This window comes from Elephantulus edwardii, unplaced genomic scaffold (genome assembly GCF_000299155.1).
Source record: "Elephantulus edwardii isolate Elephantulus edwardi_28Jun2011 unplaced genomic scaffold, EleEdw1.0 scaffold00010, whole genome shotgun sequence".
Classification (NCBI taxonomy): domain Eukaryota; kingdom Metazoa; phylum Chordata; class Mammalia; order Macroscelidea; family Macroscelididae; genus Elephantulus; species Elephantulus edwardii.
This window is the reverse complement of record NW_006399760.1, coordinates 26,327,564-26,352,141: the sequence shown is the minus strand read 5'-3', so window position 1 is coordinate 26,352,141 and position 24,578 is coordinate 26,327,564. Positions and strand designations below refer to the sequence as shown.

Sequence of the window (24,578 nt, the reverse complement as noted above, 5' to 3'; positions counted from 1 at the left end):
TCCAGCAGCTGAGTGTGTCTTTCTCTCTCTTTTAGTGCTACTGCTGATGCTGGTGGTCCAAGGGGCTCTTAATCTTTGGAGACTAAGTGAACCATCCGGTTGACCACTTGCTTGGTGTAGCCAAATTCACTGTCATACTTGAAAATAAGTTTGATAAAGTGATCATTCAGGCCATCAAAGGTGGAAGAATGAGTGTCACTGTTAGAGTCACAAGAGACAACTCCTTCTGAAACCTGCTTTACTTAGTACTTTCTAGTAGTAAGTAATGACTAGCAACATGCTCAGCACTAGCACCACCCTACTTGATGTTGGTGAAATCTCGCTCCTTGAAGATAATGACAGCTTTCCCACTGATGACCAGCTTCCTCTTCTCAGCCTTGACAGTGCCAATGAACTTGCTATGGGTGGAATTATACAGAAACATATAGATTATATAGTTGAGATCAATGAAGGGATCACTGATAGCAACAACATCTACTCTGCAAGTTAAAAACAGCTCTGGTGACCAGGCACCCCATGTGGCCAAATCTGTTTACTCCAACCTTCACCATCATATCTCAGGGATGTGTCAGAGGCTGCATGAGAAAAGAGGGCTATCTGTTGATCAATGAGGAGCAGAGAGTCAGAGTCTGCCCATCTTCCACTCATTGAGCAGATAGTGAATTTGAATGATCTGCCTTTACTTTGACACCAAAATTCACTACAATTTAGGCCAACTGAGATCCCTAAAAGAAGACTGTTGTTGTATACCTTGGAGTCAGAACTGACTCAAAGCTGATCCTCAAGCAGGATTTCAGAGACGGTAAATTGCACAGGACATTACCCATCTTTCTCTTGTAGATCAGCTCGATTTGAACTACATTACTTTGGATTAACAGCAGAACACTTTACCCCAGTCACTGCTGCTGTTATTATATACCGTTGAGTCAGAACCTACCCATAGCTGACTCTGCAGTGGATTTTCAGAGGCAGTTAATCACAGGAGAGGATATTGCCTACCCTTTTCTCTCAGAGCAGCTGGTGGATTTTAATTGTGAGAATTCAGGATTGCACCACAACTTCTTGCCAGTAGGCCACCAGAGCTTCCTATAACTCCTTAAACTAGGGCTTAGAAAATTCATCATAATTCCCCGAGATAAAAAAATAAACTTTCAAGAAGTCAGATCAAAAGTCTATGTCTTTGTTTAACACAGGTGTAGATATTCTTACTCAATTGTTTGAAAATCTTTCTCCACATTTGGTTTTTGTTTTGTTTTGTTTTGTTTATTTCTGTTTGTTCCTTTATAAATAGTCACGTACCTGCACTTAAAAATGTTCATGAGCATACTATCACCAAAACCTACAGGAAAGGCTTATCTTCTGCTATCAAGATGTCATTGCAAAATTTGATTTTCACTTGTTATACACAAGAATACCATTTAATAAAATTTTTCATATATCTAGACATTTAAAAAACTATATAACGTAATATAAAAATTTAATTACTGCTTTAAAAAATTACACAAAAACACACATACACTTTGGGAATTTTATCATAAAAGGTCAATCCCTGGAGAAAGAAAACATGCTTAGAAAAGTACTGAATCAGCCAAAAAGCAGCGGAACTGACATAGTTAGGAGAAGAATGGGTGTAAGCAAAGCAGAATTACGAGAATGGCACTAGATTAGGAGGGATAAGCTTTGTTGGTTACTAGAGTAACTATGAATCAGATTCAACTCAATGGCACTGAACAACAAATCTAGACATTCTAATCAAACCAAATTCACTGCTCTTGAGTCAATTATTAACTTATAGAGTCCTACAGATTAGGGTAGAATTGATTCATAGGGCTTCCAATGTTCTTTATAGAAGCAAACTACCACATCTTTCCCCTATGAAGCAGTTTTGAGTTAAAATCTCTTACTGCCAAGATAGCTGCTACAAAAAAGAGCAAGAGCCACAAGGCATCGCCATATCTGACCTTTACCCACTTCACAGGAAGAAAATGTCCCCATCCACAGCATCAATAACACAAACCCAATTCCCATGAGGTCAGACATGCCCCCGTATTTCCAAATCTCTTTCTACTCATATCTACACCAATCTTACTGTTTGGTGGGTCCAAAATCCAATGTCATACTTCACAGACCACACAGAACCATATTGAGGAAGTCAAAAGGTTTTAATTCAAATTAAAAATGGGACACACATGAAAACAGCTCCCATAATGTGCATGCAGGCACCTCAGCCTTGAGCCTTGTGGAGTTCCTGAGTTCTCAGTCCTGACAATATTGGCTTTCCCTCCTTCCAAAGTTCTATTTCATATCAATTCTCCAGTTCAGCCATGGCTGCTGCTACCACCCTGAAGTGGGTCCTACATTTTCCTGCCGCCTTTTCTCTGGATGGGGAGGATTCCAGTTCTGTAGCTAGAGCTGTCCAATTTATTGCCAAGGCTACTCAATCTTCTTGTAGATGGCTGAGATTAGCCAATCTTCTTGTGGAATGGTGGACAGCCAATACCTTTGTGGATAAGCCAACATTTCCCAAATGCATAGTCCTACACATCCACATAATCGGTCATTCATGCTAGAAAAGCCACATTGAAAGACAAATTTCATAGCTGCCAATCATTTTAACTACAGATACTACCTCTTGTTGGGTTAGATATTAACTTCTAATACAGTATGTTCTATGAACACAGTAAATATGTCACAGGTCTGTGAGTTAATAAATGGAAATCACATTATTAAAATAATAACAAAGTATACCCAAGGCATTCAAACATATCCTCCTTGCAATTATTGCCTCTGAAAACACTTTGAAAGGTTAGCTGTGAGTTGATTCCAACTCGACAGTACTCAACATATATGAGTAATTTTAATAGATATCATTCAATAATTCAAATGTGTATGTATTTAATTATATATGTGCATCTATATGTACATACATAATTATATACATATTGCTGTTTACCTTTGAGTTGGAATCGACCCATAGCTGACCATCCACCGAGTTTTCAGAGGCAGTTAATCACACAGGAGAAGACTACCCATCCTTCTCCTGCTGAGCAGCTCGAATGCAGTGGCCTTGAACTGCGTGCCTTCAGGATTGCAGTGCAGCTTCTTGCCACTGGGCCACCAGAGCTCCCTACATATACATATATATGTAATCAATTTTCTGTGCTTCTTAAAGTACAGCAATGAATAAGGATGACAGAAGAAGAATTGATGCCTTTGAACTGCAGTGTTTGAGACTGATACAGAATATCCCCTGAGCTGTCAAAAGAATAAACAAACCTGATGTGGAGGAAGTGCAACCAGGGTGCTCATTAGAGTTAAGAATGGTGAAACTTCGTGTCAAATATTTGGAGCATATTGTCAGAAGGGGACAGTCCATGGAAAAGAAATTGTGCTGGGGAAAACTTAGAGTGCCAAGAAGCACTCTGGCAGAAAAAGAAAGGAAAGCCCTCAGCAAGATTTATTGATACAGTGATTATAATGATGGGCTTGAGAATATGAGAGCTCATACGGACGGTATAAGATAGGTCATGTTTCAGATTTGTCATTACTAGAATTGCTTTGAGTTAGAATCAACTCATAACTGACCCTGCAATGATTTGTCAGAGAAAGTCAATCACACAGAAGGAGACTGCCTATCCTTTTCCTGTGGAATAGCTGTTGGATTTCAACAGTGTTTACATAGTTTTTATGAATGTATAACTATGATATAAACTTCAATTGTTATACCTTGATATTTTACCTAATAAATATAACATTACACAATTATAGAAGTTAGTATTTAAAATACTAAAAAAAGTCTGTAGCATATATAGATATATACATGTTTCTATATATATGCAAGAAACTTTATATATATATGTAAATAAAATTGTATTAGGGCCTTGGAATACTCGAATTTAGAATTTTATGTTATGACCATTTGCCGAGAACTAAAATGGCCATTATTGTTCTTAGTTGTCACAGAGACAAGTGTAACTTACAGCGACCCTTTGAACAACAGCTCTGAACCCTGTATTATCCGTACCATTCTCAACATCTCTGATAGACTTGAGTTCACTGCTGTGTCAATCCATTTTGTTGAGGGGCTTCCTCTCTTTTTCTGACCTTTCAAACCATGATACATCCTTTGTAGAAATAGTCTCTCATAGAAACATGCCCAAAGTGTGTGAGATGACACTTTGGATCCTTGCTTCCAAGAAGCACTCTGGCAGCACCTTCTTGAACACATATTATCTGTGATTTTGATGGCAAAGACATTTCATAAGCTTAAAAGACATTTCATAAGCTTACACGTATTGTGTATGTAGCTACTGAAGGAACCTTTTGGGCCAAAGCATTTTTTAAAAAATTTGGTTACTCTCATTTTTATTCTTACTTGAATTAAAAATGAAAAATATTTAGTAAGTATAATATTAATATCACTATAGAAGTGATGTGATATAGTACCTTAAAAGCATCAGCATTCATTTAAAGAAAACATTGTCTACAAGAGTTAACTTCAATTTGTATGAAAGTATATACTGAGGTATTTTTAAAAATGCAGTATTTTCTACAACTTCAAGCTATCTTTTTGAAGGCTAAAAGTTTGCTGAGTCCAGATTGTAAACCATGATAGCATTCTGCCACTAAATATGCTAATTTTTACTTCATGCATTTAAGATATAGTCATAATCTAGAGCAGTTTACAGTTAATCACACACAACTTTAAATTCTCAACTTAATTTTTTATGAATTATTATTTCTGCGTGAATATTTCCTTCATATGTAATAACTGCACTTTCTAATTATAAACAGTTGCACAAATTGTTGAGGTCAATAACATATTTCTATACAGTCAACAAATGATAAAAGCAATCAGTGATTTTCACACTGAAATAGCAAATTATATAGACTTTCAAAGCAAATATTACAAAGCTTTCTATGAAGGCAAATAAATAATCTATCAAAGAACATATATGCTCTGCTCCTGGCAAGATAAGGCAACACAAAACAAAAGTAGCTCAGGAAACTTTAGTTCAAAAACCTTTGCCAGATCTGTAAATTTTGTAATGTATTTGCACAGAATACACTTTACTCTGTAAGAGAAGAAAATAGTCCATACCTCCCAGTATCTTTATGTACAGTAAATTTCTGCAATGCCATACATATTCAGTATGATGTATTTGTACAATGGAAATAAGGTGTTAGTTAAAATTTGAAAATATATATAATTATGGGATTTTCAAAGATGCAAAAATAAAATTATTTAACAGTTGAAAACTCACCCTTCCAATCTTACATCTGGCAGACTTCTGTTCAGGGCAATCAAATCACTGGCCATAAGATTAAACTGATTGATTTTAAATAACTCTTTCATTTTCTCCTGGTCATCCTTAGGAATCAGCACAGCCTTTCCCATTTCTCCAGGTCCTTCTTGGTTCCTTGAAATAACAGCTGTAAAACACACAAGTACACTCATAAATACAAATACATAGATAATTAAATGAGCAAATAAACTCATGCCTTAAATTTTGGAGGGTATTATTCTCATAATGGTTTATTAATATAATGTTCAAACCAATAATGCTTATTTATAAACTATATATTGCATAAAGACACAACCTATTTAAATTCATTAGCTTAGTGATACATGCATTGGTACAAAATCTGGTTAGTTAATAAGACCTAAAGATAATGAATATTAAAAAACAAAATTAAAATTTGGGGCGTCATGTTTCCACTTCCTTAAAAAGAGAAGAAATTATTCTGCTTAGGACAGTTAAAACTATGAAAATGAAAGAGAACTTTTGAAAGCATACCAAGATTAATTTGTTTTCATATACAACTAAATGCTTCAATAGCTTATGTATCTATTATAATTCTATTTTAATAAAAGAAGCCAAAGCTGATGATTGTTACTTGCTACAGAAAGTTGATTTGTCAAAGCAAGTATATATGTGTGAAAATTTATTCTACCAGTATTTTTAAATTCAAGGAAAGTGAATATGAATTTGCTCACACAGAGTAAATAGGTTTCAGTGGACTTTGCAGGCTAAAACAGACTAGAAAGAAAGGGTTTGGAATCTACTTCCAAAAATTACCCAATTAAAATTCTATAGATCACAGTAGAACATTGATATTACACTGAAGATGTGCTCCACATACTATCAAGATAGCGTCGAACAAGACATTTGTTAAACAAGGACAAAAATTTGTATCTAACATACCCTCAAATTTCATAAAAGAAACAAATAAAATAACCAAAGATCAGCATCATTAGATTGTAACCAAATTCTAAACTAAATTCATAACCACCCATTTGACTTTATTATTATTATTATTATTTAATTTCAATGAACATTTACAGAGATTGTGGATTTCCATTCATTCATTGTTGCACTTTCGCCCTGCCCTCCCCATCCCAACCCCAGTTTGCTCTTTTTTAAAAGCAAAAGAAAAACTCCTTCATTGGTATACAATCCCCCCATTTGACTTTTAACTTACAATGCCTTCTCTGATAAGATAAGGTAAAATTTTCCCTATAGAATTTTCAAGGTTGTGAATATTATTTTCCCATGGCTTGTGGGCTTGAATTGCTGACCTTTAGTTTAATATCCAAGATCTTTGCCCTCAGGTAAAACATAATTAAAAATATGTTTTCCTGGAGTAATACTCATAGATGACTATCAAGCAGGTTTTCAGGAGAGTCAAAATTAAATGGGAGAAAAAGATATCACCTTCCTCCCACAGAGTCATTTATGGATTTGAAGCACCAAAGAGACTCCACCTGTTGGTAAGCAGTGCAATGTTCACAACAGTTCCTGTAAATTGTAATAGCTAATAAAATGTAAATTCTAACATAATATCAAACCTAGAATAGGACATAATAAGGGAACTATGCTCTTAGCTAACTTTCATTGCTATAGCATATCAACATTTTGTACTGTTTTCAATTTTTAATTTTTATTTTACATTAGTTTGCTTACAAAGTTCATATACACTGTTTCACCCTATTCTTCATTTGCACTGTGTTTTACAATCATACCTATACATTGTGTTTTATATCATTAATTACCATTGGACTATGCCCATTATTGTCCAGTCTTTTCAGGTCCCCACCAAATCTTTTACCATTTCCTTTACCCACCTCCCTTCATCCACAAAATTGTGCAACTTTGTCATTTTGTCACTACCTATCTTCACTCCTTTGCTCTGAGCCTTCCCCCCTTGGTCCCAATATATGTTTTACTAGTTATCCTTCCATTTTTACAATATTGGTCTCATGTAGTTTTTGTTCTGTGGGAGTTAGTTCACTCAGCAAAATGTTTTCCTGTCTCTCCCAAGTTAAGTGGTATTTTTCTATATCATTGCTCCTGAGTGTTGTGTAGTATTCTATGATTGCACAATTTCTCAATACGTTCAGTTGTGTTTGGACATCTGGCTGTTTCCATGTTCTTGCAATGGTGAATAACACTGTTATGATCATTGGTGTACAAATTTCCATTTGTGTATCAGTTCTGATTTCCCTGGAGTATTTTCCTAGTACTGTAAGAGCAGGGTCATACGGAGTGTCTATGCTAATTTTTTTTCAGAAAAATGCCAAAATGTCTTCCTGAGTGGTCATACCATTTTACAATCCCACCAATAATGTCTGAGATTTCTCACCTCCCCACCTTATCTCTAACATGTATTGCTTATGACCCTGTTAAACTTTACCACTGCTACTGAGGTGAGATGGTATCTTATTATGGTTTTGATTTCCATCTCTCTTATTGTCAGTGAATTTTTAGCATTTCTTCATGTATCTGTTGGCCATCCAAATGTCTTCCTCTGTGAAAAGTCTTTCCATGTCTTCCCCCACCCCCATTTTGTAATTTGGTTATCAGTTTTGGTTATCAGTTTTTTGCTATCCGTGCAAGATTCTGTAAACTTTTCTTATGAGAACCTCATCTGAAATAATAGGTCCAAATGGGTTTGGTTTTTGTTTTCCCCCTCCCCCTCCCAGTTGGTAGGTTTTCCCTTCATCCTATTGGAAAAGTGTTTTATATGAACAGGGTTTTAATCTTTAGAAGGTCCCGTTCATCAATTTCATCCTTTACAGATTGTGCATTTTGGGCTTCATTTGTCAGTCTCTTTATAGCATAGAATAGACCTTCTAAACTTGGTTTAAGTTTATCTCTTATGAACTTTATGGTTTGGGGCTTTATTTCCAGGTCTCTAATCCACCTTGAGTTGATTTTTGCTTATGGTGTGAGATGTGGATGGATCCTGTTTCAGCTTTATGCTGGTAGCAGTCCAAATTTGCCAGCACTGTTTTTCGAAGAAGTTGTTTCCCTATTTGATAGGGTTTTTTTGTCAAATATCAGTTGAACATAGATATATGGGTCCATTTCTAGATTCTTGATTCTGTTCTATTGGTCATTGTGCCTGTCATTATATCAGTACAAAGCTGTTTTGGTTATTACCAATGAGTAGTAGGTTTTGAGGTCACAGAGTGCTAAACCTACCAGTTTATTTTTGTTTTTCTTATATTTATGCTTTGTTTATTTGGGGTCTCTTTCTTTTCCAACTTGTCAAATTCCCTTTTGATCTTTCTGAATAACTGATTTGGTATCTGCATTGGAATTGCTTTGGACATGTAGATTTCTTTTGGTTGAATTGTCATTTTCACTATATTGAATCTTCCAACAATGAAAAGAGAAACTTTTTCCATCCCCCCCTGTTTAGGCCTTTTATTGTGTCTCACAGAAATGTTCTTTAGTTTTCTTTATACAGGTTTTCTGTTAGATTCTTCTAGTTAGATTCATTCCCAAGTGTCTCAATTTGTGGTTGGCTACTGTAAATGGTATTTATTGCTTTCTTGGTATCCTTCTCTGAGTTCTCTTTTTACTATAGATGAATCCCACTGACTTTGGGATATTGATCTTGTATCCAGCCACCCAAGTAAACTTGTAGACTAGCTCTAACCATTTTTGCTTGGTTGGTTGGCTTTTTGTTAAGTCTTCTAGTGGCTTTCTAAATACACTATTTTATCATCTTCATATAGTGACAGTTTAACTATCTCTTTGCCAATCTGGATGCCTTTTATTTCCTTCTTTTGTATTCTTGTCCTGGTAAGAAACTCTAATAAAATGTTGAATAGGAGTGGTGATAATGAGCATCATTGGCTGGTCCCTGTTCAGAAGAAACATGTTTTTAGTCTTTCTCCATTGAAAATGATGTTGACTGTTGGTTTTGCATATATACTTTTCACTATGTTGAGGAAATTTCCTTCTTAATCCTATTTTGTTAAAAGTCTTAAACAGGAAATGGTGTTGGATTTTGTCAAATGTCATTTCTGCATCAATAGTTAGGATATTATGGCTCTTTTTATTTGCTTTGTTAATGTGTTAAAATACATTGATTGATTTTCTTATGTTAAACCATACTTGCGTACCTATTATAAATACAACTTTGTCATGATGAATTACTTTTGATGTGCTTTTGGATTCTATTAGCCAGGATTTTGTTGAGGATTTTGCATTTAGGTTTATGATAAATATTGATCTGTATTTTTCTTTTTTGGTAATATCTTGGCTAATATTTTGGTATTAGGATTTTGCTTGCTTCATAGAATGTCTCTGGGAGTGTTCCTTCCTTTTCTATTTTTTTTTTAAAATTTACATACAATCAGTGATATATCTCTAATGTTTGATAGAATTCAACTGTGAAGCCATCTGGCCCAAAACTTTTTGGGGTTTTTTGAGACTTCTTATGACCTGCTCAATTTCTTCTACATCTGTCAGTGTCAATTTGCGTAAGGCATGCCTTTCAAGGAATTATTCCATTCCTCTGGGTTTTCAAATTTATCAGAAAATACCTATTCATAATCTTCTGATATTATAGATTTAATTTCCTCTGGTTCAATTGTGATGCCTCCTCTATGATTCCTTTATCGAGTTATATGGGTCTTCTTTTTTAATTTTGTTATGTTTCCCAACTGTTTTTCAATTTTATTAATCCATTTGAAAAACTGACTACTAGTTTTGTTGATGGTTTCAATTATTTTTTTCTCATTGAATACAGCTCATGTTCTCATAATTTTCTTTTTTCTAGAAGTTTCAGGGTTAGATTGTTATTCTTTTTCTGTTTGATGAAGGTGTTGAGTTAGACCATCAATTTTGCTTCTTTCTTCCTTTTTTATTTGTCTTCCTATTGCTATAAACTGCCTTCTGAGTACTGCCTTAGCTGCATCCAGAGGTTTCAGCACATTGTATTTTCATTTTTATTTAAGGAATTTTTTGAAAATGTCATTCTTTATTTCCTATATAATCCATTTATGTCGGTAGGGTGTTATTTAGCTTCTATATGGCTGGTTTTATGAGCTTTATCCTCTTGTGGTTAATTTCTATTTTTAGGACATTATGGTCTGAGAAGATACTTTGCATTATCTCACTGTTTTTATAATTGTAGAGACTGGCTTTGTGCCCTAATATTTGATCACTTCTGGAGAATGTAGCATGTGCACTTAGGTAAAAAGTAAACTGAGTTTTAGTTTCACGCAGACCTCTGAATACATCCATAAACCTCAGGTCCACAATCAACACTCTTGGCATCAGCAGCCAGGAAATCAAAAGATGTGTTACATTAGGAAAATGCATTGTCAGGGACCTCTCCAGAGTACTGAAGAACAACAATGGCAGTCCACAGACTAAGGAAGGGTGGAGAAACTGTACAGGAGAGGAAGACCACAGATGAGATAGATTGACACAGTGACTGGGGTAATGAGGTAGGTGTGTCAGAGACAGTGAGAGTGCCTCAGAATAGAACATGATTCATAACCATTGTGCATAGGGTCACTATGAGGCAGAGTCAACTTGATCACATATAATAAGTGTTCTTTAGGTGGAATGTTAAATTCTAATGTCCATTATGTACAATAAGTGGTGGCCATATCAGATCTTCCTTAACTCTATGTACAGGAATATGAAATGTAGCCTATGTGATTCAGGGTTGCATTTTAAAGAAACCAATGCTAAGAGAATAAATATGGCTATGCATAAACGTTTTTAAAAGTATGAAATTGTGAAAAAATATATATAAACTTCTTGTTGTTGTTATGGGATGTCGAGTTGTAGATGACTCATAGCGACCCTATGAACAAAAGACCTGAACATTTGTATAACTTTCATCTTTTCTCCAAGTTCATAAACTCTATAGTTGTTAAATATTAAGGAGTGCACGCCCAAGCCAAAGATTGATATTGTTGGTATTGGTGGGTGCCACTGACTCAAGTATGACTCATAGCAATCTAAACCCAGTTCTGTCCTGTGCCATCCTCACACTTCCTGACAGACACTGACAAGAGCTCATTGTGGTAATCACTACATCAATCCACCTGGTCAAGTGCCTTCCTCTCCTTCACTGACCCTCGACTCTTTGCAGTATCATGTCCCTCTTCAAGAAAGAGCATATCTTAGCAACAGACTCAAAGTATGTGAGGCAAAGCCTCATCATTCTTGCTTCCAAAGAGTACTCTGGCTGCACCCTCTCCAAGACATATTTGTTTGTTTTCATGGTCTTCCATGGGATGTTCAGTACTCTTCTCCAACACAACACTTAAAGGTTTTAATCCATTATGTGTTCTGAAGTAGAAAAATAGGTATTCTCTTCCCATCCACATACAGCCTCTGAAAACCAAATGTAAGATCATCTATTAGCCAGTTCCATTCACTGGTATGTAACAGAAACATAACATAATAATGCACACACACACACACACACACACATGCCCTTTCATATTCTCCTTCTCACTTGACCTCTCAGTTTTTTCTATGCTGTTGTTGTGTGATGTTGAATAGATAATAACTCAAAGCGACTCTACAGAACAGACTCAACAATACATTCATACATGTTGATATGAACTCTGGTGGCTTAATGGTAAGAAATTTCACTGTAATCCCAAAGACATGTGGTTAGAACCCACCAGTTTTACCATGGAGAAAGGATGGGCAATCTCATCTTGTGCAATTTACTTCTACTGAAAGCCCCCTTGCGGGTCAGCTAAGGTTTGGTTGTGACTTGATGGCACACAATAACTAAGAAAATTATATAATAATTATGATTATGATCTAGAATAATTGGTAATGATGGAAGTAAGTTTGTGTTATACTGTGGGAAAAAAATAATAAATTAATGCTAAAAAAGAAATCAAGTGTTATGAAAATTAATATGGGAGATAAATGTTAAGTGAAGACAAGCTGTGGTTTGAATGAATTAGATTTTACAGTCCTTCTTTCGCATTATTTTTCTTTTCTAAAACTGTTCATCAATTATCAAATTAGGTAATTTTAATGAAATAGGAGTAAAAAATTTACTTTCGGGAAAATAAACAAAATATAGCTTTTACAAAGAATAGCACAAAATATAGCTTTGTTAGGTGCCATCAAATCACCTATGACTCACAGTGATCAAAGGTTATGATAAGAAGGGATTGCTGTCTTGTATTTCCTTCAGATTTACTAAAGAAAAGATTCTTAATGTATATAAATAACAACCAGATAGAATATTATTCCTAAAAAATGAGTTTGTTCTAGCAGGAAAGTTATATGAACTGTTACAATGTCCAGAGAAGGAGAAAAATACGTTGCAATTGAGCATAGACAAGTAAAAGATTGTTGATTCTAGGTTAGGTAAAAGCAAATTCCTGTATTAACATAAAAAAGAATTTATTTTCCTTTCACAATTGTCTGTACAAAAGCAATCTACACATCCATTAAGCCAATACTATTCTTAAATACAGTAAAAGGTTGTTTGGCACACGTTACAGTCATAAATGTTTCCTGGAAAAGAAGTTGGCTCAACTTTCCAAATGTGCACTAAGGTAATAAAATAATGCTGAAACGTGAAATTTTCCTTCAGCATTAAAAATTAACTTCCTCATTACAAACACTGAAAAGGCCTTCCTCCTGGACTGGTTCCTTAGTTTCAGCCTAATAGTTCCTTAGTTTTCAGTAGGAAATCTGTCTTTCCTCTCATAGTTCCAACCACATTTTTTTTAAAGATAAAACAAACATAGAGGAGAGTTTTGGTTTGTTCTTGTTGTTTCAACAAAAGCATTGGTTTTGGATTTTGATTGCAATATCCCTTAGAAGTTTTTTTTTTAATGAAGCATATCTCAAGTAGAATAATAGACATTTAAAAGAATATCTTTATATCAAATTCATCATGCTGTGTTCTAAAATGGGCAATGATAAACTCTGAGTTTTCAATATATCAACCAGATGCAATTTACCAGGTTTACAAAGTTTTCAAATTTTCTACATCCTGTAGAAAATATACAGAAATGCACCTCACTGACTATAAATCTAGTGGAGGATGTGGAAGTATCCCTTAAAAGAAGCACACACAAAACCTTGGGAATAGTTTTGGGAATAATATCCTGTTTTGCAGGGAAACGGCTTTAAATATTAAATAACACTCTATGTGTTATTATTGTTGTTACATATTGAGTCACCTGTGACTCACAGTGACCCTATGTAACAACAGCTCTAATATGACTGCCCTGTCCTGAGCCAGTCTCATTGACTCCGATAGGCCTAGCCCCATTGCCCTAGTTGCTGTGTCAATCCATGTCATCTGGGGTCTTCCTCTCCTGTGCTGTCCCTCTACCCTTTTGAGCATGATGTCCTTCTCCAAGGATTGGTCTCTCCTAGCCACGTGCCCAACACATGTGAGACAGAGCTTCAAAAAACTATCCTCCAAAGAAAAATTTAGTTTCATCCTCTCCAAGAGAGAACTATTTGGGTGGGTTTTTTTTTTTTGGCAGTTCATGGTATGTACAAGACTCTTCTCCAGAACCACAGCTCAAAGGCATTAATTCTTCTTGTCATTCTTACTCATGGTCCAGCTCTCTGATGTACAGCAAATAACTGCAAAGACCATGGCCTGGATCAGGTGTACCTCAGTCTCTAGACTGACAACATTGCTTCTCAGTACCCTGGAAATATCCCTGACAGCAGATTTGCCTAATATAATATGCCTTCTGATTTCCTGACTGCTGGTGCCAAGAGTGTTGACTGTGGAGCTGAGCAAGCTGTAACTGTTAACAACCTCAATCTCTTCTACATACATCATGGTCCTGCCAACTGGCTCAGTGGTGAGAATCTTTGTCTTCTTAATGTTGAGTATCAGTCTATATTATATCAAAGACTACAGTCCTTTTAAGCACAGATAAAATGAAGCAAATGTCATTAGAAGGTGATATGGGAATCCCAGAGTCGTGAGGTTCAAATCCACCAGATGCTCTGCTGGAGAAGGAGGGAGAATCTCCTCCTATATCAGTCAGATCTGATTTGATGGTACACACACAATAAATAATAATAATAGTAATAAAAGAAGGTGATATGGGTAAATTGTCTTCAACAAAATTTAGCATTTAAGAATTATTGCTAAACTAATGTTGATTTAAGTGTGAGCAGTAAAATGCTAGAGGTCACATCAAATACCTTGTTGTTGTTGTTGCTGATTGCTGTCAAGTTGAGCACCACTCATAGTGGCCCTTTAAATAAAAGGTCTGAAGTCTTGCTATAACTATCATAATTTATGAAATTCATAGAGTTTCCAGAGGCATGTTGTTTAGGAGGTGGATGCCACTTCTGCTTCTAAAAGTTCTATAAATTATAAAACCAAAATTCTTGGACCATGAGAAAAATGCCTATGGTACTTGTGGCAGACATATTTTATTTACTTCTGCAGATCTTATTCATTGCACAGATTTGCTGAACTGTTATGCTAACCAGGCAACCTGTCTTCTTATTGGCAATTCACCAACAGAATATTAGAAGCCAGAAGATGAATGTAGTTGAAGCATTTATTTTCCTGTTTTCTACTATGGAGTGGTTGATAGTTGGCTCTCAAACCAAAACTATAATTTCATGAAGTTTTCTATATTACCAGTTAATGAAGGAAGAATGGGGTAGGGAAGCATAGGTGAAATAGGAATCCATTCCGTATGCTAACATCAGAAGACCTGGGCTTGTAAGTGGCTGCCTGCTGGTCTAACCAACTGTGGCAGTTCAAACACATACCTCAGTGCCATGGAACAGTGGTCAGAAATCTGCTTCTGCAAATATTACAACCAAGAAAATTCTATGGAGCAGTTCTACCCTGTAATCTATCAGGCCATTATGAATCAGAAGAGTAGATCTAATGGACTGTCCATAAATGATGCCTCTCTGGTGGTTTGAAGCCACTAGAGACTCTGATAAGGGTAGGCATTCTTCTCTTATGTGATTTATGGCTTTGGAAACTGCTATGAGTCTATTCTGACCTTAAATAAATAAAATAAGATTATAACAATGCTGATGAATCGGCTCAGTGGAAACAGATTTTTTTTTTCTTTGACTAAAGGGTGTTGTTTTGCAACTCTACTTAGGGATGTTCATGAAGTCAAAAAATGAAAGAAATTTTCCTATTAGGTAGAAATTGAGAGTCAAATCTAATTGAACACTGTGTGACAGGATGCATGGTCTAAAGTATTTTTCCTGCGGGATCTATAGTACCCTATAAGAAATACCTAACAATTTCGACAGCTGGAAGTGACCTGAACAGAAAAAAATTACAAGATTGAAAATAAGGAGGACTACTGTGGTTGCTATGAAGCTGAACACTGTAACACTAATGTGTCAGATGTGATAATGGTTATCCATGGTGGACAGTGTTTGGTGGAGCTCCCCTATTAAAACAAGCTTGGAAGCAGGAGTGGCATAAGTAACTTGCCTCCGGAAACCCGATGAACCTGGAGAAAAGATTAACGTCATGCAAGTGTTGAGGACTTTTGTTCATAGGGTCACTATGAGTCGCCTACGATTAGACAGCACTTAACAACAACAACAATGAAAGAGTGAGAATCTTTGTCTACTTGATATTGACCCTCAATCCATATTGAAGGCTTCAGTCCTTGACCCTCTGCAGCATGCGCTTCAGTTCCTCCTCAGTTTCAGCAAGTGGGGTTGTGTCATCTGCATAACACAGATTGTTGATGTATCTTCCTCCAGTCCTGATGCCACACTTCTCCTCATACATCCCAGCCTCCCGGATAATCTGTTCTGCATACAGGTTGAGAAGGTATGGAGATAGGACCCATCCCTAGCATACACCCTTCCCAATTTTGAACCATGCAGTGTTTCTCTGCCAACATCAGGATAGATGGTGAAAAGATTGAGATGGTTAAAAGCTTTAGTTTGCTTGACAGCACAGTCAACACTCTTGGCACCAGCAGCCAGGAAATTAAATGGCATATTGCAATGGGAAAGTCTGCTGTTAGGACCTCTCCAAATTACTGAAGAGCAATGATGTCACTCTAGATAGTAAGGTGCACCTGATACAGGCCATGGTCTTGCAATCACTTGCTATGCATCAGAGAGTTGGACAATGACTTGGGAGGATAGAAGGAGAATTGATGCCTTTGAGCTGTGGTGCTGGAGAAGAGTGTTGAAGGTTCGATGGACTGCTAAGAAAACAAACAGGTTCAACCTGGAGAGGGTTAAACCAGGCTGCTCCTTGGAGGAAAGTCTTCTGAAGCTTTATCTGACATACTGTGGACATGTTTCAAGAAGGAACCAGTCCTTGGAGAAAAACATCATGCTAGAGAGCGTGGAGGGACAATGCAGGAGAGGAAGACCCTCTATGAGGTGGATTGATTCAGTGACTGAGATAATCTGGGTAGGTATGTCAGAGACAGTGAGATTGGCACAGCATAGAGCAGGGTTTAGGCTGTTGTACATAGGGTCGCTACGAATAGCAGACTACTCAGCAGCACATAACAACAACAACAACAACGAAAGGGTATGTGAGTAGCCCTTTAGAAAGGAGCAAAAATTAGTATTTTTTCCATGTATTTTTCCTCCACAGAAGGTTTCTACTACAGATAAGTTTCTCAAAAGTCATACAAATAGAATTATCTTTGTCTTAGCTTTGGGATAGTCTCACAGTATTTACTCAGTGGGGAAGGTATTAAATGACTTGGATAATATGCGTCTGATCATAAGAGCATCTCACCAAGGTTGTTACGGTTGTGGCCAACCTACTTGACAATAGCAACAGCTAACATAGTACCACATCATATAGTGGTAAGGAGCTGTGCTGCCAATTCACAAGCACATGGTTAAATCCACCAGCTGCTCTGCTGAGGAAAGATAGCCAGTCCCCTCCTGTGCAACTTATTGTCTCCAAAAACTGGCTGGAGGTCAATTTCAACTTGACGACACATACAAAAACAATATGAATGCAAGTTATCAACCATCTACAGAAAGAATGTACAAGTCATGAAATTGAGAAAATGAGACTGACATCTGTCTCTACTTAACTCATTAAAGAATCTTTGCTTTCCAACTTCGTGATATTGGACCTTATCAGTACAAAAATATTCAAGAAGAAATTATGTGACTAGAGGACAAAGTCATGGATCAGTTAAATAGAAAATTGAGTCTGACTCCTAGTCATTATGAGCTTCTCAGCTGTGGAACTAACTGGAAGAGAAAAGAACTATATTGGATAATTGATATTATTTACCAAGGGAGAGTTACACCACTGTCACAAAAAAAAAAAAAAAAAGTAAACATTTCTGGAATCCAGGGGTGAATCTGGAACATTTTCCTTCTTCAATAGTGTGTGTAAGAGAATAATGTCTCAACATAAAAGACGGAACAAATCAAAGATTTATAACACAGGATCACATAATCAAAGAACAGTGTACAAAGTACTAACACAGCTTAGGAAGTACATTGATTGGATGTGCCTGAGAAAATGTATAATTAGCATCTTAATCTCACAACCAGTTACAATAGAGGGCATTATAACAGTTATATTTTATGTTCATTAAATTTTCCTTTCTCTACTTAAGAAAATTTACTTATATATAAAGAACAATGTTATATATAAAGATTGTTCTATATAAACAATGTTATATATAAAAGTCCTCGAACATTTAAGTTTTATGTGGTAGTAAGACCGAACTGATACAAATTAATTATGAAATAGCAGGTAATAGGATCTGTTTTGTATAATGTTTCATCTGTAAATGAGTAGATATTGGGGGGGGAGTGGTGTAATGGTAGAAATTCTCCATTTGTTCCTCTGGACCCACTTGCTACCTTTATCATTCTTTGTCTAATCCCTGTGACACAGACTAGTATGGACGTTATCAATATACTTTCTACTGACTTCATCAGGGCTAACTCAATTGAAAAATAAGGAAGCATTTGAAAGACAGAATAAAATTGAACTGACAAAATATAATGTCTCTTCTTAGACCTAGTAGGATAGAAAATATAAACATTAACTAGCTTTCTTCCTAAATCAAAGGTCACAGTTCCTGTCAGGTGGTAGCTACTTTTTATATATTCAGATAACTGTGCTCTCTCTCTCTCCCATTTTAAGGTCAAGAACGATATTTATTACTTAACCACAGATTACTAGCTCAATATATGAACATCCTTTGCTTTGCTATTTTTTTTGAAAGAGGGTTATTTCCCTTCATCTACTTGCCTGAAGTGTACCATCTGTTTCTCACTGATAAAAAATAGAAAAAGTAATATTACTAGTATTTAACTCAACATTTTCCCTGACTTAAATTTCCCGGGATCCTCATAAATCACTAAGGCACTTTCTAAAAGTCTTTTTTTAAAAAAGAAATCAAGTTCTGAGATCAATTAAAAAAGAAATCAAGTTCTCCAATCAATTAAAAAGTTATAATGTGTGTCTGTTGTAAACTAGGGTTCTTTTTACAAATCAAATATGTACTACTCTTAACAAACAATAGAATAAGTTTAATGAATAAAAAAATAAAGAGAAACTCTATTTTGTTTATATACCATAATAAGATTGTCTTCCCTCTTGAAGTACAAAATTATTGTAAGAAGAATGATGATAGTATTAATCATCAATCTTATCTCAAACCTGGATTGCTTTGATTACTACATATGTATCATTTCATCTTCATACCCTTCTCAGGATCTTTTAATTAATTATCTTTAATGTTAGAATATCAAGGAAAAAAGAACATTTCTGGTTGGGATTTCTAATGATAAAAAACATGAACTGGGGTCCAACAGTAGATATACTTTGCTGCCTGTCTCTTAATAATTATATTGTCAATTTTCATATAATTAGGTATGTTAAAGTACTACATACATGTTTCTTTTGCTGTAGAGTGTTGAATGGAGTAGGGATGATAGAAACTGCATGAGAAGGGTTTAGGAGCATCAGGCACATAGACTGGAAAAATAGAAATTCTATTTATTCTCTATATAAGATTAAAGAGAACATATTTCTTAGATAAAGCAATTGCTACCAAGTTAATTCTAATTCATGGAGACTTCAGGAGGGTCATATTAGAATTGCATTCATTTGATTAAAAAAAAAAAAGAAAAGAAAAAAATTCCTACTGATTGTTGTCAAGTTGGAACTAATTTCTAGTTGATTCTCCAGTGATCTATCTGAAGCTATAAACCCAATGACAGGATATTGCCCATTTTTCTCCCCCAGTGTTGTTGGAGATGTGAACAGGCATATATGATCCACATTTGGATTGCAGTGCACAACCCAGCAGACTACAAAACCAAAGCTCCCAGAACTCCATTAGAATAGGATTACAGTATTGAAATTTTCTCTGAGGCTAATATTATCATGACACCACCACCTTTTATAGCATTTGAATTTCAGACTGATTATTTGTAACCCTGAAAATAAACCCATGAATTCCATCAATACATTCAGAAATATAAAATTGAATCCTTTTTCCCAGTATCTTCTTAAGCAATAGACTCAGATTTCCTATTAGCTATTTTTTTCTTTTCTTCTTCTTCTTCTTTTTTTTTTTTTTTTTTAGCAATGAGCTCAAATCTATGAGAGATGGTGAGAATGGCAAAGGATAGGAAAGGACATGACTTAGGTCTGTTGTTGATACGGTCATCAAGAATCACACATTACTGAAGGGCACCTAACAAAAGCAAGACAATTCTTGGTGTTTCAATTAGAATGTTCTTAGAAGCTCTAAGAGTAATTTCAAAGCATCAAAATAAATGGATATAAATTTAGTGTATTTATAGACACACTGTGATTTGAAATGCATGACTTGGCAGGTGATATTTTGATAATTATGTTTTTCTGAGAAAAAAAAACTGTAGAAGAAAAGAAAATTCAGTTCTACCAAAATGAAAAGCTAGCCTCAGCAATCATGTAGCAAATCACAACCTGCCTCCTACTGCCGCCCCTTATGCTTATTTCCTGGGCATTCCAAATTTTTATTGGCCATATGTGTAAACCAGCTGCTTGCTATTCTTTGAATTTACCCAGAATTATTTTAAATTTTATTGCCTAGCATTAATTTATACTGTTTTTATTTCTGCAGGGCCTTTGGGCATTTCTGCTAGTTAATAACCACAACTGCTGTTCGTATTAGATGCTTGTGAGTCAACTACTACTCAAACCGAGCCTATGAAGAGTGAGGTTTGAACCTGTTTTATCCTGACTCATCCTTACCATTCCTGATAAACTCAAACCCATTGTTATAGTCAGTATGTCAATCCATCTCAATGAGAGCCTTCCTCTCTTTCACTGTCCCTCCATCTTTCCAAGTCTCATGCCCTTTTCCAAAGACTGGCCCATCCTAACAAAATGTCCAAAGTATGTGAGACAAAGTTTCATTATCCTTGCGTCTCAAGAGCACCCTGGCTGCACCTTCTCCAAGACATATTTGTTTTTTTGGAAGTCTGGAATACTCAGTACTCTTGTCCAACATAACAATTAAAAGGCATCAATTCTTTTGTCATCCTTAATCAATGTCTGAATTTCAGATGTCTAAGAAGTAGTTGAAAAGACCATGACTTGCATCATGTACATCTTATTCTTTAAACCGGCATGGTTGCTTTTAACACATTGAAGAGGTTGTATACAGCATGTAAGCAGCACAACTAGGATACTAATAATATTAAAATTAAAGAATGTCTTTAACAATCCAAAGAACTAAATTAAATGCACTAGTTAATAAAACAAGTATATCATTAATGTTTCAGAATTTTGTCATGTACTACCCCTACCTTCTTTTAAGTACTCAAGTATTCCATGAACTCACCTATTAAAAATATGCAAGAACTATATCAACAATCATTTAATAAGTGCTTATAAGTATAGAATGTGTCAATGAAAGGAGGTAATTATAAGCTCTAAAAATGTCAAAAATACAATATTGAACTATCAGTCATGTATTTCTTTCAATGGACATAGACTGTAACAGACCAATACCAACTATTTTAAAATATGCCCTTTTTGTTTTTATTATCTAAATTTTGACCTTTTAAGAGAATTTTCGCTAATTCCTAAAGCTCTAAGTATATTATGATGTCTTACTCAACTAGATACATTACAGATTAAATCGAACTAAAATAAGTAATAGAAAGTGCTCTAAATCTAATAAAAACAATAAACTTCTTTCTGCTAGTTCTTTTTAATTCCCCCTAAAATCCTTAGTATACCTACCTAAATCTTTCTTCTTTTTCTCCCTCTTTCCTTCCCTCTCTCTCCAATATATGTGGTGGCCTAGTGGTAAGAAGATGCACTGAAATCCCAAAGGCACACAGTTCAAATCTACCAGCTGATCTGCTGGAGAAAGATAGGCAATCTCCTCTTGTGACTTAGAAAACTCAATAGAGGGTCACCTATGAGTTGGTTCTGACTCAACCACAAACAACAAACAACATACATAACAACAAGATAGACAGACAGACAGATACATGTGTCCATACATGCATGACAGCTCTGGTGGCTCAGTGGATGAATAAGGAACTGTGTTACCAACCCAGAAACAGGAACTCTGAATCCACAAGTTGCTTTTTGGGACTTTTGAGGTCAGAGAGAGTTATGTGGGTGGAGTGAGGTTGAAGGAATTAGGAAAGATCCAGTGAGGACATGAAAATATGGAGTAATAGTGGGCATGGATAAAAGGTGATTTTCTAAAACACAATGGATGAAAATGATACTATGAAACTATGTGAATATAGGAATGTATGAAACAATATATAAACAAAACATAATATATGTAAGTTTTTATGGCAATCAATATAAAATAACAATAATTAATAAAAAAATAAACAAAAAAGATGAGCAATTACCTCCTGTGATACTTAGTCTCTGAATACCTCTGGAGGATGAGTTATTTCATTAGACCATACAAAACAGCAAAAATAAACATATATTTATCTTTTTAAAAATAAATATTTAATATACCAGGGATGACAGAATAACAAAACAAATCTGTCTTAGCAGATAGCCAGGATGTTTTTAGAAGTGAGGATGGAAAGAAAGACTGTGTTTCACATATTCTGGACATTTTATCAGCAGAGACAGTTCCTAAAAATAGAAGGCATTATGTTTGGTAAAATGAAGGGTCACTGAAAAAGAGAAAACACCCTCAATAAGATGGGCTGACAAAAAAAACTGCAACAATGAGATCAAACAGCAAGTGTTGTAAGGATGGTATTGGACAGATCTGAGTATTGTTCTATTTACATAGATTTGTTATGAGTAAGAACCTACTGAATAGTACCAAATAATAATGGAATGTATGTAATAAACACATATGCATGTGAAAATTTGTATTATCTGCCCTGTGTAAAGCTAAAAAAATATACAATCTATATAATCAGTTATGTTGGGTGGTAATGTTTTACATATATTTTCTGTCCTGGTTCATACTGTTTTCTTCTTATATACTGGAGTCTAGGAGATTTACTGCTCAAAATTACTTTGCTCCACCATTGCCTTTGACTTTTTCTATGTGACTGGCTGGAATATGCAACTAGGGTGTGTACTTTATTAATGAGGGTACTGGCCATTTTTTGCCACTGTTTTGGGGTTAAATTATGCAACATTAGAGGCAGAAGAGTGGAATCTCATGACCAACAAGAAAAAAGAATAAGAGACCAGGGCATATCTATTTGGGCCAGAGATTCTTGCCCAGAATCTAGACAAAAGCAGCAGAAGCAGCAATGGAGAACCAAAGACTGGAGTGAGACAGAGCTTATGTAGGGTTGCCACTCCACAAAGGGAGATCCAGAGTTGGGGAGGTTGTGAGGTACTTTGCATAAGTTTACTGATGACTGATGAGTAGACTCCATAATAGACAGGATTAAAAAGATTTGTATAAAAAAAAATAAATAAATAAATAAAAATATTTTTATAACCAACTCATAACCTGTGAGGACATTTGAGAAGCTGTCCTGAATGAAGACTTGTGTCCAGTTTCCAATCTGAACTGTAACTTATTAGTTTCCCTAATACAATCCATAATCATAAGATCTCTAAGATCAGTGTATGCATTTCAATAGATTAGCTGAGCTACTCATAGAGCAGGGAGAACTCTGGGAGGAACAACTGATGTTAAAATTGGTAGATGTAGGTGCAGGAGCATGGAAACATACCTAAGCTCATAGCAATTGGGTTTGTATTGTAAATGCTGTGAATGAGGAATGTTACCCCATGGGAAGTGGGTGGGAGTCAGATCCTTGACTCCATGCCAACCACACTCTATCCACATTTCACATATAGAAGTCTGAAATTTTCAGTACATATGTATTGTTAGTTTAAATTCTGTACTACTTAATACAAAGTATATTGTAGTAAAATTTGTTTTTGGAATTTTGTACTCTGACTTGATTTTCAAGGTCACCATGAACTTTTGAGAAGTGTCACTGATGAATTTATTTTTACCACAAGTAAAATGCAGCTTACTCAGGCATCATGATGACCCAATTTTTATTAGTCGATGGCATGTTCTACAGAAATAAATAGCAGCAGTCATTTAAGAACTAAATAGTAGCAGTCATTAAAAAAAAAAAAACCACACAAAAAACAACAAACAACTTTAAAATCTCTTTATATTAGGAGTTAACATGAGCCCCTAGGTAATTTCATTGTAATTCATAGGACTAGTTCTTTAGTCATAAGACTGGGGCATGATAATTAATTTAGAATCTATCATAAGTATCAGATTTGGCCTCATATTTAAAAAGGGATTTGGCTGCCATTCTGGGGCTATATCCAGGCTAGGAAGATGAGTGGAATGACTGGATTCTGAAAGGTGTGTTTTCTGGTTTGGTTGAGATTTGGGTGTGGCTGTTGTTTGCAACTTGATGTGAGCTGACTGGATTTGGTCTTGTATTTAAAAAAGCATTTGGGCCCTCAGGCCTGTGGCCCTTGGGCCTGGTTTTTGTGGAGCTCCTATATAAAACAGGCTTGGACACAGCAGTGACATCCACTGACCAAAAGAAGCTTGCCTCTGGAAACTCTATGAACTTAGAAAAAAGAAGAAAGTTTAGCATTCAAGACTTTTATTCATAGGGTCATCTATGACTCAATGGCACTTAACAAAAACAGCATCATAAGTATTATTATAATTTTGTATAATCATTCTACATTTTCTATTCATTTATCTGCCAAGCTGAACTAGTTTTAAAGCTTTCATCTTCTTCATTTTAAGAGTATACAAATCAAAAGTACTTGCTGGTCTAGTGGTAAAGAGCTGTGATAACAACCTGAAGCAATGCAGTTCAAATCTACCA

The 24,578-nt window shown here is 35.5% G+C and overlaps 1 protein-coding gene across 1 annotated transcript in view; it reads right to left on the bottom strand.

Annotated features, from left to right (window-relative positions):
* Positions 1-24,578, bottom strand: part of GALNT13 (UDP-N-acetyl-alpha-D-galactosamine:polypeptide N-acetylgalactosaminyltransferase 13 (GalNAc-T13)) — an 869,120-nt gene that overhangs the window by 520,419 nt on the left and 324,123 nt on the right. The window contains exon 4 of the mRNA XM_006880780.1: positions 5,265-5,433. Within this exon, the coding sequence (XP_006880842.1) occupies positions 5,265-5,433 (169 nt within the window). The remainder of the gene's footprint in view (positions 1-5,264; positions 5,434-24,578) is intronic.